The sequence below is a fragment of the Protopterus annectens genome, chromosome 3.part1, assembly GCF_019279795.1.
Source record: "Protopterus annectens isolate FY-2018-M chromosome 3.part1, PAN1.0, whole genome shotgun sequence".
Taxonomy (NCBI): domain Eukaryota; kingdom Metazoa; phylum Chordata; order Ceratodontiformes; family Protopteridae; genus Protopterus; species Protopterus annectens.
Window position 1 is genome coordinate 1526357997 of NC_056732.1, and position 15489 is coordinate 1526373485.

General features: G+C 37.9%; 1 protein-coding gene across 1 annotated transcript in view; it reads left to right on the top strand.

The window, feature by feature from the left end:
- LOC122798549 (nitric oxide synthase, brain-like) overlaps positions 1-15489 on the top strand; it is a 140163-nt gene that overhangs the window by 73757 nt on the left and 50917 nt on the right. The window contains exons 9-13 of the mRNA XM_044067602.1: positions 506-607; positions 2220-2414; positions 3283-3350; positions 6232-6376; positions 10743-10847. Coding sequence (XP_043923537.1) covers positions 506-607; positions 2220-2414; positions 3283-3350; positions 6232-6376; positions 10743-10847 — 615 coding nt within the window. The remainder of the gene's footprint in view (positions 1-505; positions 608-2219; positions 2415-3282; positions 3351-6231; positions 6377-10742; positions 10848-15489) is intronic.

Here is a 15489-nt window from a genome sequence, read left to right on the forward strand (position 1 = left end):
TATTATAAATGTAGCAGTCCACTCAGCATTTTTGTAAAGCTTTATGCACCAGTTAAAAATATTTCAAAAAACTACAGCACTATGTACATTAAGGAGTGTTAATAGTTTCTTACACTTTGCATGCACATTATGGTTTGTATAATTATCTATACCAATTGACAACACATTCTTAAATAGCAGCTATTTGGGCATTTATCTGCATGGTGAAATACTAGATTTTAACACTTTGTTCTGAGTTCATACAGCTTGCATCTTTGAGCCTTTTTTACTCATACAATTTGAATCAATATTCCCCTAGATAATTTGTATTACATTGTCATCAAAATTATACCTCAAATATATATGCAGTGTTAACATTTGCTTTTACAGACTTGGAGGATGTGTCTAAAAAGAGTCACGTATATGATATGTGTACTTAGCTGCAGAAATATCTATAACTAAAATAAATAAAGCAGTAAGTGAAAATGAATGCGTAAATAAATAAGCATCTTACTTCATTCTCCAGGAGTTTGCTGAACGACTAGGTCTGGATACCAGACTGTCGCCATCCCTTTGGAAAGATATAGCAGCTGTCGAGATGAATATCGCTGTTCTTCACAGTTTTCAGGTATGTGAATCCAGTATTTACTTTCATAAATAGCCCCCAAGGTACTATGGCTATAGGTAAAATAAGTGAATGGGTTCCTTTGTCAGCTAAGGTGTCCGATCATAATGTTAAATGGCACAAGAAACATTTGCTAATCAGTTAGAAAAAGTAGTATAACTAGGAAAAGCATTAACAATAGAATATGTGTGCGTGTGTTTGTATGTGTGTGTGTGTGTGTGTGTGTGTGTGTGTGTGTGTGTGTGTGTGTGCACGTGTGTGGGTGTATGTCTGTGCACTAACACTGAGACTGCTGTACCTCAGAGTAAGAGGAATTTTCTAAAATATTGCGACCCCCAATCTTAACACAAATGACAATAATCACACTTCATTGAGTGGTGATCACTGCTACTTTGTATTTCTGCCTGGCACCTATATAAATTTAATGTCTCTCACGTTCTCTGACTTTGGTATTCTTTCTATACAGATGAGAAAACAGTTCACTAGTGCCCCAGAAGCTTCAGTTTAAGCTGTTGTTAGGCATAAGGGGAAAGGCACATGGATGTGTCTTGGTGCATAAGTCCACAGCAGATTACAAACCATCTACCCACATAGACAAAGACACCAAAAACTGCTTGGGAAAAGCCTCTTTACTCCCTGCATGGGATCATTATCCTTCCTCACACACACACACACCCACACACACACACACACACACACACGCACGCACATATCTCATGCAGTTTGGACACATATCTCATGCAGTTTGGAGTAAAAAGTCCAATTTTCTTACATTTTTTGTGCTGAGAGACAATCTTTCATACCTTTTTAATGCTGAGAGGCCAGTTTTCACACAATAATCATACTAATAGTTTTCTATGCTAAAGCCAGCAAAATATTGAAAGTTGCTTTCACTAGCACATATATGGGGAACAATGTTATTGTTTTTTTAATATTTTGCCAGTTTTTGCATAATTTATTGTGAAATTTTGTTCTGTGGCACAAAGCTTTTGAGTCCCACATTTATGTACTTGGCCAATGACAAATATTTATTAAAAGTTTCTTGCTTTGATTTGGTTGCTCTCGCCTGTATATGTATAAGTGTATGAGTATGCGCGTGAGTGTGTGTGTGTTTGTGTGTGTGTATACACATGCAGCACCACTTCTTTTTCTCTCTTATTCTAATCCAAGGTGAGCCCACATAATAATATTGCATGAGCTTTTCAATTTTATTTTCATAGAAACAAAGTATTTAGACTTTATATCTGCATATATATATATATATATATATATATATATATATATATAATATTGGCTTATGTTTCTTTTCTCTGAAATCACTTTAAAGAGAAAGCATTTATTGAACAGTTTTTAAAGACTGTGATCCATTTCCATGACAAGTTAAACTGGCACTGCCGATATAGATATTAACAAAACAGGACATTCATGGAACAGAAAAGGTAAGCTGGATAATGCTGGCACAAAGCAAAGCATCCAGACTAAATTAGACGTTTGTTGACTGACACTATTTCATATCATTGGTTCTAGCACCGGTGGACACATACTGAGAATAAGCAAAGATTACCCACAACAGCCGAACATCTCTTAATCTCTGTACACTCCTTTCATCCCACAGAGTGCAAACGTAACAATCATGGATCATCACACTGCCACAGAGTCTTTCATGAAACACATGGAGAATGAATACCGGGTTCGAGGAGGGTGCCCAGCTGATTGGGTGTGGATTGTTCCCCCACTCTCAGGAAGCTTGACACCTGTATTCCATCAAGAAATGATAAATTACATCATTACCCCTTGTTACTTCTATCAGGTAAGTCATAAGAATCTGTTTGATTTCATCTGACAAATTTGACTGTGGTGGTGCCACTCACTCTCCATAGCAAGATTTACCATAAGCAGAGTACAATGGTGCTGACTTACTCCAGTCCAGTCTGTACTTTACTCAGAAGGTCATAGAATATTATCTGGCAGAAAGAATGCTGATTTGTGACTACTAATCAACAATAAGAGGCATGTAAATGGTCCTGACCCAAGAGAAGCTGTATAAATTTGAAAAATACCTCTGTGAAAAATGCCATTCCAGTGGCATAGAGGGATACAGCCCAGACTGCAGCCAACTTGACCTATGTTCAATTAGTAGGTCAAGTGACTGATGGAGCAGCAGGGGAAGGATGTGAGTGTCCATCCCAGGGAATGTAGGTGGTTATTTGGGTGTTTCCAGATGCAATCCCTAGTGGAGGCTAAGGATGTGTGAAGGGGAGCAGTCTGAAAGACATGCAGATTAGTCAAGTATTGGGAGTTGGCATAATGGTTAAGGTGTTTACTTCACAGACACAAGGTGCAGGGTTTAATCCTCACATTGGGAAGCATAGCTAGGCTTAAAAAGCCCTGCCCCCAGGTTGTTAGCCTAGTAATCACCGCCATGCCTATTTGCAGCTCTGTTGTATGTGAAATGTAAAACAGTCTAGCTTTCTTTAACATTTCACTATGATTCTGGGAAAGAAGTTTTCCTCTGTTAGGCCATGCCTCTGGTTTTCCTATACTATATGTAATTGCTCTCAAACTGTAAGTTTTCATCATCTTTCCGTACATAGTCCTTCTGCACAATAGATGAGATTGTAGGATGTAGCTTGTGAATGTCCTTCCACAACTAACTTAGTATTTCTTTCCTGTTACAGCCTGATGCATGGAAGGAGATGTACAGTTCCTCAAACAAAAAGAAGATACACTTTAAAGAAATGGCTAAGTATGATCATCCAACTCCTTGAAATATAAAAATATCAGTCCAGTGTTTCAAATGTACTTGAAAAGTTTTCTCTCTCAAGGAATGTGCTTTTATAACTGTATTTTTTATTTTCTGCATTTGTAATATGAATTCCAAATGTAGCTCTGTACTGCATCCCATTATATTGTTAGTAATCTTGTATTAATCTAAATCTAAAGTGAAAAAATTGATCTAAGTAGTGTTGCTTTTAAAGAATGATGTACATCACAATGTCAACACAGATGACTAAGGCTAGGAGTTATTAATGAGCTGCTGTGAATAGTCTGTGGTTTGATTCCCTCATCCTCAGTTTGCCTTCTGAGTTCTTCTAAGCAAGTCACTTAACCATACAGTCCTCTGGGGCAAATGGAAAACTGAGTTGAGCTCCTTGATGGCCTCCTTAACTGCATGTCTAGCAACTAACTATAAGCAAAGTATGGATTATCAGACTTATACTTTGCATTTCACATCAAAGAGACTTCAGTTTTCACACTTGCATACCTGAAATATTTATTTAATTATGTATTTAATCAAATATTTGTTAACAAGATCATTCATATCATTTGCATCACATCATATCGTAATAGTTAGGTTTTACTTTCAACTCAAACAGTGGTTAATTTTATTTTAACAATATTCTGATATTATTAAGAATGTTCTTTGTCTTTGTCTCTCCCTCTCTGTTACCATCCCGGCCCCTTCCCATTATTCAGATGTTAAAAAAATAGTCATACTACTGCCAACTCCAGAGGCATTGAGGGATAAAACCCAGACTATGGCCCAGGTGACCTGAGATTGATTAGCAGTTCAGGTACCTGACTGTGCTGACAGAGGAAGACGGGCATGCCCATCCTGGAAGGGATAGGGAGGTAGAGCAGGTTGCATGTTTCCACAATCCCTTGGCTCCCATAGTCACTTCATGGGGGTAGCCTTCAAGGTGGGTGCCTAGAAATTTGCATTCACATGGGGAGGACATTGTGCACCTCTACAGTGAAGCAGATAACATATCTTCCTGCCCACGGGTGTGGTTAAGCCATTATAACTCTCCTCATTGCAGGGATACTAGCGGGGGCAAAAAACACCTGCATGGCTTCCTCAGTGATGACCCCTCTGGACAGATGTTATCCTAATCCCAGCTGAAATCTTCAGGTAAGGGAACAAACACACATAATATACTGAAAAGAATAATTCCACTGTGACTGGGTGAAAATGAATGCACCGATGATTGGAATTCCTGAACTGCATTCATTGCAAAAAAAAAAAAAACGCCAAAAAGTACTTTTAACTTGTTTTTTGCAGAAGGCAAGACTCCCACACTCCCCAAACTTATATATACCACATTGATGGTCAAACTTACTCAAAGAATGGAGAAATTCCCCAAAAAGGGCATCACTGCTGGCAGAACTCACCAACAGTGATTTCCTGCGGAGGAGCTCCAATCGTCATCAGGTTGAACCTTGGGCAACTGAAGTTCAAGAGTTCAGTTATTGTCCACCCATAGGTTATCCAAAAGAACTGTAGTATACTACACTAGACTGCACTATACTATGTATATTGTACTATATTTAGTTTCTTGCTGGCAAACTCATTTACATACAAGCAATTTACTAAATAATAAATGAAGGCATTAGTACTCATGTAGTAAGAAAAAGTACATAACTATAGTTGTGCTGTTATAGGAAAAATCTAAAGTACATTCTTTTTCATCCGAGGAACAATCTTTGTCAGGATATGGATATTTTTCAAAGTACAAGTACTTGTATTCAGATCAAATAATTATGATCACTGAATCTTATAAAAGCTATTCTCCCTTTCTGAATTTGCAAAACAGCAGAAAAAGGAGATAACCCAGTTTTGTAAAACCAACATAATACTTCTCCTCCTGGTTTTAAATTATGTACATGAAGGACATCTGAACACACACAACTGAACAGGTGGTTACTGACACTGCTATTAACCTGTCTCAGAGTGGTCTGACCATGGAAATTGTATCAATTTAGAGAGTGGAGAAATTAGATCCCCCCTGCATGAAGTGTATAGTGGTGTGCCTCCTGACAGAAAAAAAAACTATCAGTGGTCATTCCTTTGTCTGAATGGGTTAAATTTTCAGGATTCAATTAACAAATGATTTCTGGACAAAATCTATACTTATATTGCTTGTTTTCTCCTCTGTGTTGTGATTTGGATTTGAATATATAATCCTGAAGGAGGTATTGGAGTACATCCCCAAATGTGGGAGTTATGATACCCTCCCTCACCCTGCATCAAACATTATTTACAAGTTCTTGGTACTTCTCTGTGTGCCTTCGAGACAAAATTTCCCTTGAGATGGCTACATTACTGCTATGATTTACTAGAATAAGAAGCCCTAAAACCTTTACTGAGCCAGGCATTCACACAAGTCATGAAATTATCATAACAAATACAGTTGATATGCCAACCACTCCAGTGGTTTAAAGGGATAAAGCACAGGCAACCCAGGTTCGATTAGCAGCTCAGCTGACTGATACAGCAGGGAAATATGGGCATGTCCATCCTGGGGGGGGGGTATTCATTGATGATGCCCTGAGAGGAGGTGTGGTCCAAAGAAAGGAGCTGTTCTCAGATGGGTGTTGACAAGTGCGGGGGGGGGGGGGGGGCACAGAGAAAATTGAGTAGGTCATATGACAAAAAAAGCAAATGCAGTTAATAGAATATTACTTATTCTTTCAGTTTTAAGGTAGAATTACATATCACAGGTGTAGAATATTTTAAATGTTTTGCATGGCATTTACATAATTTGCATACATTCTTTTTATAGCATTCACAAAACCTGCCATATACGTGTGGTATAACACAAATCCTTTATCTTACTCCTCTACAGTGCTGCAAGATTTGTAGTGAAGCTTTCTAGTCGTGCCATGGCAAGGCGTGTGAAGGTGACAATTCTGTATGCCACAGAAACCGGAAAATCAGAGAACTATGCCAAGACTATCTGCAAAATCTTTAAACGTGCCTTTGACCCAAAGGTAAGAAGGAACATCTTATGCCAAAATTAGGTACTTTCACATTGACAGTACACTAAAGCTCCTTAAGAGTATTCTACAATAGTGCAAAGATTTGTTTTGCAAAAGTATTGTTAAACACTGAGAAATCTATGAAGAGAATTAACTTACATTTGTCATTGCTCAGTGCTGAACAGTTACTGAAAAATGAAAAGCATTGTGCTAGTTTACTAAAATAAAGCTCTGAATAGGCTCTGTTACTGTTAGTATTTTATGACTTTTGTTTTAGCCTAGGCATGTTTAATGTATTTTTGTGGATTATATTTTGTTTATTACACATGACTGTACATTTTTCAGAAAAGTGGATGTTCACATGCCGTTCTAACTTTAATAACTGGTCCAACACATGGGTGAACAGCTTGGCAGTGGTTTTATCAATGTGTTATTTTGTACTAAGGTTTTCAGAATATCCTATTCCATATTCTTCAGACAACTTTTTTTATTATTTTCAAAACCATGTACCAGTGTTCATGTTGTTATGCTTGCCTAATAGTTTTCTGGTATTAGTTGTCAGAAGAGGTTATGTAACGTCTATAGAGCTTTCCATTTCTGATCATTATTTGTTTCGGCGTGGTTACCATTTGAAAATCAGATTATAACAATAGATTTGTAGTTGTATTTGGCTTCAGGCTGGTACTTTTGCTATTATTTAATTTCTTGAATCATTATCAATTTATTTATCACCGTTTGTAACTCAGTTGTTACATTTTGTGATGGACTTCTGGACATACTGAGATAATTTTTTTAATAAGTAGCCTCCTTCCCATTTACTTAAATTGCACAATCAGTATAGGTTAAACAAATCTTGCTAGTAAATACTTGAGGTTTTCAAATGCTACTTTTTTGTGAACTGTGTTAATGTAATCATACAAAAAGCATTATAAAGCAGTCTCATAGAACAAAAGAATTTAACCCCTTCCAGTGAACAGGAGTGATAGGAACCATATCTCCCCTTGAAGTGTTCAGGTTATTTATTTGTTGACTTCACTAGAGAGCAAACACACATACACCTCTTCCAGGCTCAACCAGGGAGCATTATCTGCTAAGTGACTTATTTACAATTCCACAACAAGCAAATGGAGGCTTATGGAATTAAACTTTGACTTCAGGATAAATCTCATTAAAAGCTCACAACCTTAATCCTCTGTACTTACTATCATACTAGGGTATCCCACCTACTTATGGAAACAGCTGTAGTATTTTGCCTTAACCCAAAACCTGAAATTGGACTCATTGTGAACATTTTCCTGTAATCTGCACTGTACAGGATTGGACTAACTAGCACTGATTTCAGCAATAAATCTAAAATGGAGCTTAAGTTATCCCATGTGCAGTGTTTCTAACTGAACTTCTCTTTCATCATACTTAAACCAAAAGCTGTAGCAGTTTTGAAATGCCTGCCTGAAAGCAGTCTTTATCCTGTAAGATATCTCATTTCATGTCCTAGAGAAGAAACCAAGTTCCTTGACAGACTCCTGTGGAATAATATATGGCACAAAGGTTCATGTTAAATATTGTTTTTCTTCTGAAGACTTAGCTGTGGTCAGTCATGCCTTGGTTTCTTCTCAGCCAAATTACAGCAAATCCATGTACTCTACTTCTATTCAGATTAACAATAATAGAACAAATCATATCCCCATTTCAAATGGCACAAGACAAGGGTGTCCACTTTCTCCCTACCTCTTTAATTTAGATCTCAAACCCCTACTTCTTTTTATATCTCAAAAATCTTTTCTACACATTCCAAGAGTATTAAATACTAAAATTATATATTCGGCATTTGCTGATGACTTAAATATATACCTACAATTCCCCACAACAGATCTTCCTAAAATACTGACAGCCATTGACAAATTCTCAGAGATCTCAAATTACAAACTAAATCCCAACAAATCGTATCTCTTCCCACTAAATCCCATTGGACATATGCACTTTTACTTCCCGGAGAGCGACATTGAGCTAACTAATCAACTGAAATACTTGGGGGTAATATATACTCCTAATTTTAGTGACATTATTAAAAATAATTTAACTCACACCTGGAGTATGATTGAAAATGATATGAACAGATGGAAAAATATGTCTTTGTTATCAACATGTCTTTGTTATCAAAAAGTAGTGTCGCTAAGATAAACCTGCTACCAAGAATTCTTTTCCAAATGAACACTACCTTCACAATTATACCCCAAAAATGTTTTTATAGATATGGAAAGAACTATATCCAGATTTATTTGTTATCTCAAAGCTACTAGAATAAATTATGAAAAGCTTACACTTCCTAAATCTACAGTTGGATTAAGGTTACCTGATTTTAAACTGTACTATAGTATTATTAATGCATATAGGCTATGTCAAATTTTAAATTATGAATCAAACACAAATGTATGATCCCCCTTATGGTCTAGACTTTGGTATGAACAAATTAAGACACTTGGTTGCAATCCTAGGGCTCTCCTATTCTTAAATTTAAATAAAAAATCTATCTATGTTAAGAACTTACATCCACTTATTAAACAAATGGTATTAACTACTCAAAAGCTCTTTTCATCTGTACAGTTATTAAATGCCCTCCTTTTACTGCAACCTATACACCTTAATCCTAATTTACTATTAAATAATCAACTGATAAACTTGCAAGATTATCCCTTAATAAGAGATCTTACAGTATGGGAAATTTACAAATGGAAGGAATGTGATATAACACAATTACGAGAGAAATTAAATCTCCCAAAGAAATACGTAAATATTATGAACTCACTCCGATACCTTGTAAACACCAAATTTCCACCTGATAATTTTGATAAACAAGACACTAATTTATCCCAGTTAATTCTAAAAAATCTAGCAACCAAGGGGAAAACAATTTCCAGAGTCTACAAACTTATAATTGATATAAAACATCAGAATTGTACTTTATTTTCCTCATACTGGCAAAAGAAAAACCCACAAATTAATGAACAAGATAAAAAAGATGCCATCAAAAACATGCTCAAATTCAGTCCGTTAAAAAAGTTGCTTTACACACAACTTATGATTAACAATAATGTATATTTTATCCCTCAAAAAATTAGTAAATTTAATAGCAAATACCCACCTGAATGTCTTCACTGCACTAAGCAACCAGCAGACATTCTCCATGTTATGTGGGAATGTAATAAAGTTCATAACCTATGGTGTTCATTAAGGGCAAGACTAGAGAAAATGGGCTACCTAAAAAGTACTTTATCCTGGAAAACAGCTATAGTGCACATTAATATAAATGATCTTCCCATAGTCTTAAAGCATGTTCTCATCACCATATGTGCTTTTGTCAAATTCTTTATTACAAAGAATTGGACCCTTGCACCCCCACTCTCATGGGAAGATTTAAGGAATTTAGCAATCAAATACATCTCCTCCCACAAGCTACTATATGTGACTAAAAAATGTAAATACCACCAAGAGTACTGGGAATACCTATTAGATTTCATTCTCAAGAAGTAAAAATATTAATTTTAGAAGTGAAATATTCAATATATGTAAGAAAGTCAATAAGGCTATATTTAGAACCTTATTATCATTGTCATTTTACAAATCTTTATGTTGATAAGCTGTTCATAAATAGATGTACTCTATGTAAAGGTTTTAGTTTATCTTTCCCTCGTATGTATAATATCCCCCTAAATAGCTAATGGTTACTGTTTTGTTTCTTCTTATCACTGTAGAATAAGTGGTTAGTACAAAAAATTGGATTCTTGAAATGACTTCTTTGTATATATTGTATATAGGTTGTTATGTTTTGTTGTATGTGTTTTTTGTTGTCAAATGTCACATATGTTTTAACCTTAAAAACTGCAATAAAGACATTTTTTGAAAAAATCCATGTAGTGGGGATTTTTTATGGTCAGAGCTTGATCATCTGCAGCTGGTGTGCAGTTCCGCAACCTCACTTTTTACTGATAGACCCTCATACTGCCACATTAAAATGGGCCTGCAGAGCCTATGGTTGCCATTTATGAGATCTTGCAACATCTATAAAGCTTCCGCGCTAATTTATCTGCACCTACACAGTCTGGGCCCTTACCTAAACAAAGAAGATTGTATCTTTTTTCTAGCCCACCCCAGCTTCTCTGCCACTTTGAGGTTGCCAGTGTCTTGAGTCCTCTAGAGTTCAGTCTTTTTCTTAACAACCTACACACTTTTATAACTGCAGTCACTTTTTGAATCTTTTATTTTAGACAGGTTAAAAAGATGGTTCATGCATACTACTTTCTTTTTATCACATGGAAGGAAAAGCTGAAAAATGAAAGAGAACAGTTCTCAAATGTTTTTTGTTTTGTACTTTGTATAGGTCATTTGTATGGATGAATATGACTCTTGCAAACTGAAAGAGGAGACCCTGTTGTTGATTATCACAAGCACATTTGGAAATGGTGATGCACCAGAAAATGGAGAGGTAAGCATGGAGTGTTGCTGAACTGCAGACATCATTATATTGAGCTCTTTCCTTATTTAGGGAGAGTTTTCACTTTCTGTTGAATTGGAGAGATACTGCATAATTTGCATAAGGCTACTCAAATCCTTCTGTAGCAGAGCCTAGAATGATGAATATCTTATTTAAAACTACTATAAGATTTACGTTTCAATTCTTTTATTAGATAGCATATTATTCTGTATGCAGTTCAGCGTCCCAGTACTGCACTTTCATTCTATAGGATAGCTGGCAAAATGCCTTCTTGCTGACACTAGGTGTGGTTTTGGTATTTAGTGGTTATGAAAAACACAAACAGCTGCTTGTGTGACGTTAAGTGTACTCCAGCAAAGAAAAAAAATACATTTTCTTAGTTATCATTTGCAGGACTTCAGGAATAATGATTGTTAATTAAAATGACAGATTATTCTAGCTGTCATTTATGTAAAATTCTCATTTCTATCCTGCATCCCTAGTCTTATTTTGTTTTTGTTATCTTAGTAAATACAGGAAAATTTGTAATCAAGCTGCACAATGGTATAATGGTTTGTGTTGCTGCCTCACCGTTCTCCTATTTGTTTCCTGGCGGGTATAACTTCTGTGCAGAAGCAATCCTCCCTATATGCCCACAATGGGTTCTCTGAGAGTTATGTGTTTTTTCTTTCCCAAAGATGTGCCATAGTTGAAGTGGTAATCCTCAAAACTGCCTGTAGTTTATCAGAGTGTGTGTTAACATCCTGTGATTGAGTGGCATCCTCTGCAGGACTAGTTTCTCTAACTTGTGCTCACTGGGTGCCAGGATAAGCTCCTGTTCACCTGTGGCACTGAATAGGATAAAACAGGTACTTCAGATGGAATGCATAGTCAGTAAAAGGAATCGCACGATTAAGTGCAACTTAAATATTTTGCCAGTAAAGTTACATAATGAGGTCACTAGCAAGCAGATATTTCTGTGTTATAGCTTTTTCCTCTTAATAGTTCACAAAAAGACTTTGATGATCTCATAGATTATAAATATGTAGGTATAATATGTTAAAGGAATACATTTTAACAAATGAGTAACCTGTGCTGACTTTAATTAGGCTTTTATTTCTTCTAGTAGTCATGCTTATTGCATTAAAATAAACCAAAATAATCAGGATGACGGAAGTTAAACTGGGAAGTAACTGCTTATTGGTCAGGTTAGCCTTCTACACTGAATACTGTTTGATAGTTCCACTTCTTAAGAATAGCAACCCCTGCCTCTTACAGATTATGTGTCATATTCATACCTCCTACACATTTCCAAGGGGACGTACTGAGAAATGACAGAAGTGGTGTAGCCCATGCTAGAATTCTACCTAAAGTATTTGTTTCATTTTTATTTATTTAGTTAGTTATTCATTTGTTTGTTTGTTTATTTTCACCAGGAAAAAGGATTGATCCCTGAGCTATTTTCAGTTGCAATGCCAGCTAAAGACTCAGAATAGCAATTAATAACAATTTACGGTGGCATAGAAAAGCCACCATATGATTTGCAAACAAGTAATAAAAACAGCCTTAAAAATAGTAATAGTTTCATAGTTTCATAGTATAGTACTAGGCTATCTGCCCTGGGGCATTTGTAAGCCTAGCCATAGTGATGTGGCATTTGCCACCCCATGAAATGGTACAAAAATGTACAGAATAAATTAAGAATACTGTGTCTAGTAGTGACACAGTGAAGGTCCCCTTATATAATAGAATGAGTTTACTGTGCCCCTGTCTAGCAGTGACACAGATGTGACCCCTGGGGTAAACTTACGATCTCCCATCCACTCATCAAGATTTCTCTTGAAGAGAGTCAGTGAGGGGCTCTGCCTAATATGAACTGGGATCTTGTTCCAAAGCATGGGAAGCCTCTGGGTTATGAATCTATCCCTCCAGCATGTCCTATTCATACTTGTGCCGAGGTTTAAGTCTTTAGCTCTCGTGGTCCTGATGGACTTGGATTTTTTGAGGTGGAGCATGTCCATCAGATCCTGATTGGACATGGCCTTGTACGTCAGGCAGAGATCACCTCTGAGCAAGCGGTATGATACTGAATAGAGCTGAAGTTTCTTTAGTCTGGCAGAATAAGACATATTTTGGAGACCCTTGATCCTCTTGGTGAGGTACTTTTGTGATCTCTCCAGCTGTTGCAAATGCCGGGTGAGGTACATACCAAATGGGGCATTGTACTCAATCATGGGTCTGATGAGGGAGGAATATAGGGGTACAATGACATCCTTGGATCTGGATGTGAATCCCTTCATGATGAGGTGTGCAAGATAGAATGTTTTTCTAACCACTTTGGCAACGTGGGTATCAAATGAGAGGTCGCTGTCGACTTGGGTCCCTAGGGCTCTGATTACCTTTTCAGTACTCAGTGGGTTGTTGTCTATGTGATAATTTGTGGGTACTTTGTTTTTCCCAAAGGGGATGACTATACATTTTTTGGCATTTAGTTTAAGGCCATGACTCCGGCACCAGTTGTCCATTTCTGTGAGGCCTTTTTGTAGGATATGTGTGTCTGCTGGTGTATCTACTATGGCGCCTAGTTTGCAATCATCTGCGAACTTTGTCAGCCACAGCCCTCCCGTGTTTGCTTTAACATCTGAGAAATGAATGCCGAACAAGAGGGGTCCCAGGACAGATCCCTGTGGGACAACACTTGTGACTGGCTTTGAGTCTGACATTGCTCCAGCGATTTTAAGTTTATGGGTTCTGTCCTTTAGCCAGTTTGCAACCCATCTAGTGACATAAGGGTTTATATTTAAGCTGTTGAGCTTATCTATGATGCCTGAGTGGGATATTGTGTCGAAGGCCTTAGCCAAGTCTAGGTATGCTGTATGGACTGCTTTGCCCTCGTCAATGGCTCTAGTGACTGTTTCAAAAGGCAGGATCTGCCCTTTACAAAGCCAAACTGGGTGGGGTCAAGTGTCTGTAGGTTCCCTATGTCTCTGTTTATGAGTTCCATGATGATTCTTTCCATAGCTTTGCAGACCAGGCGGTTAAGCTTATGGGGCGGTAGTTTCCAGGGTCTGTAGAGGCACCCCCCTTGTGGAGTGGGACCACTGTTGCTGTACGCCAGTGTTCAGGTACATATCCCGAAGTAAGGCTGAGGTTAAATAGCATTTTTATGTGTGGGTTTAGCTCCTCTTGGAGTTCACGTAACACGCAACCTGGGATACCGTCAGGTCCCATTGATGCTGTGTTTTTTGCTTTGTTTAGGGCGGTTCTCACTTGGACATCTGAGATGACAGGGAGATTACATTCAGCTGGGATAAGTATTTCTTCTTTTGGGGGTGAAGGAGGGGAGAAATTTGCACTGAACCTGTCAGCCAGAATGTTGGCAATATCTGTGGGTTCAGTGTATTTTTTATTGTTGTGAACCAACTCTGAGCATATCTGAGGGTTTCTGCCCAGGTTTCTAACATAGCTGAAGAAGGCTTTGTGGTTATCTTTAGTGTCCTTAGCGATTTTTCTCTCAAAGTTGGCCTTGGATGTTTTTATGAGAGAATGTAGTTTTTTGCTAATGTTGATCAGAGATGTCTTCCCTTCATGGGATTTTGCTCCGACGTGCAGTAGCTTCCTTCTTTTGTTATACAATTTGTTTATGGCTGAGGTCCACCAGACAGGACGCTTACCTTTGGTGGAGAGGGACTTGGATTTGTTTGGGATTGCATGATCCATGCATTCTTGGAGATGTCCATAGAAAGCATTTGTGAAGGATTCGGCATTGTGGGATGTGGTATCCACTGGCACAGTGGGCTTAAAGGATACCATCTCAGTCTTAAGAAGAGTGAAGTATGCTTTTGAGAAGTTTTTCACTGTGGTCTTTTGTGCTGGGGGTGGAGGTGGGATATGTATATCCAGGGTGATTAGTTTGTGGTCAGATCTCACTAGTGAGGGGTATACTTTCGGTGTGGAGCATTTTGTCCCCATGTTTGTGATGATCAGGTCTAGTATATTATCTCCCCTAGTGGGAGAGGTGACTAATTGTTCCAGTGCATTTGAATTTATGAATTCCAGGAACCTTTGGGCTAGGGTATTAGGGCTAGAATAATGTACCCAATCTATGTTTGGGTAGTTGAAGTCTCCCAGTATGATGGTATTTTGTGATACATTCATATCCTCCAGTGTCTTCAGGAAGGCTGAGTGGAGTTCTTGAGATTGGGAGGGTGGTCTGTAACATGCTACCAGTTGTATAGCAGTTTTGCCTATGGTTAGTTGCACCTGTATGGTCTCTGATGCTTCATGTGTTGCTACTAACCTGGAGGTGTGGGTGTCCTTGATGAATATGGACACTCCCCTCCCTTTGTGGTTCGGCCCGGGTTTTGGGGCCGAAAAGCATGATACGAGGTATAGCCTGGTAACACTGGGGTGCTCTCAGGAGCCTTGAATCAGGTTTCAGTTACTGCACAGACGTCGATGTTCTCCATGCTGAGGAGTGCATCAAGTGCCTGCATCTTGAGATTTAGACTTCTGGCGTTGAGCAGCATTACCCTTAGTTTTTTCCATTATTGTTTTCTAAGGAGGTGGGTTTGTCTTTTGAGCCTTGCCTAAAAAAGGCACTATGGGGGTGGCAAGAGCCTTAGCCAATATCCGGAAGCCCAGTGGTGACAGG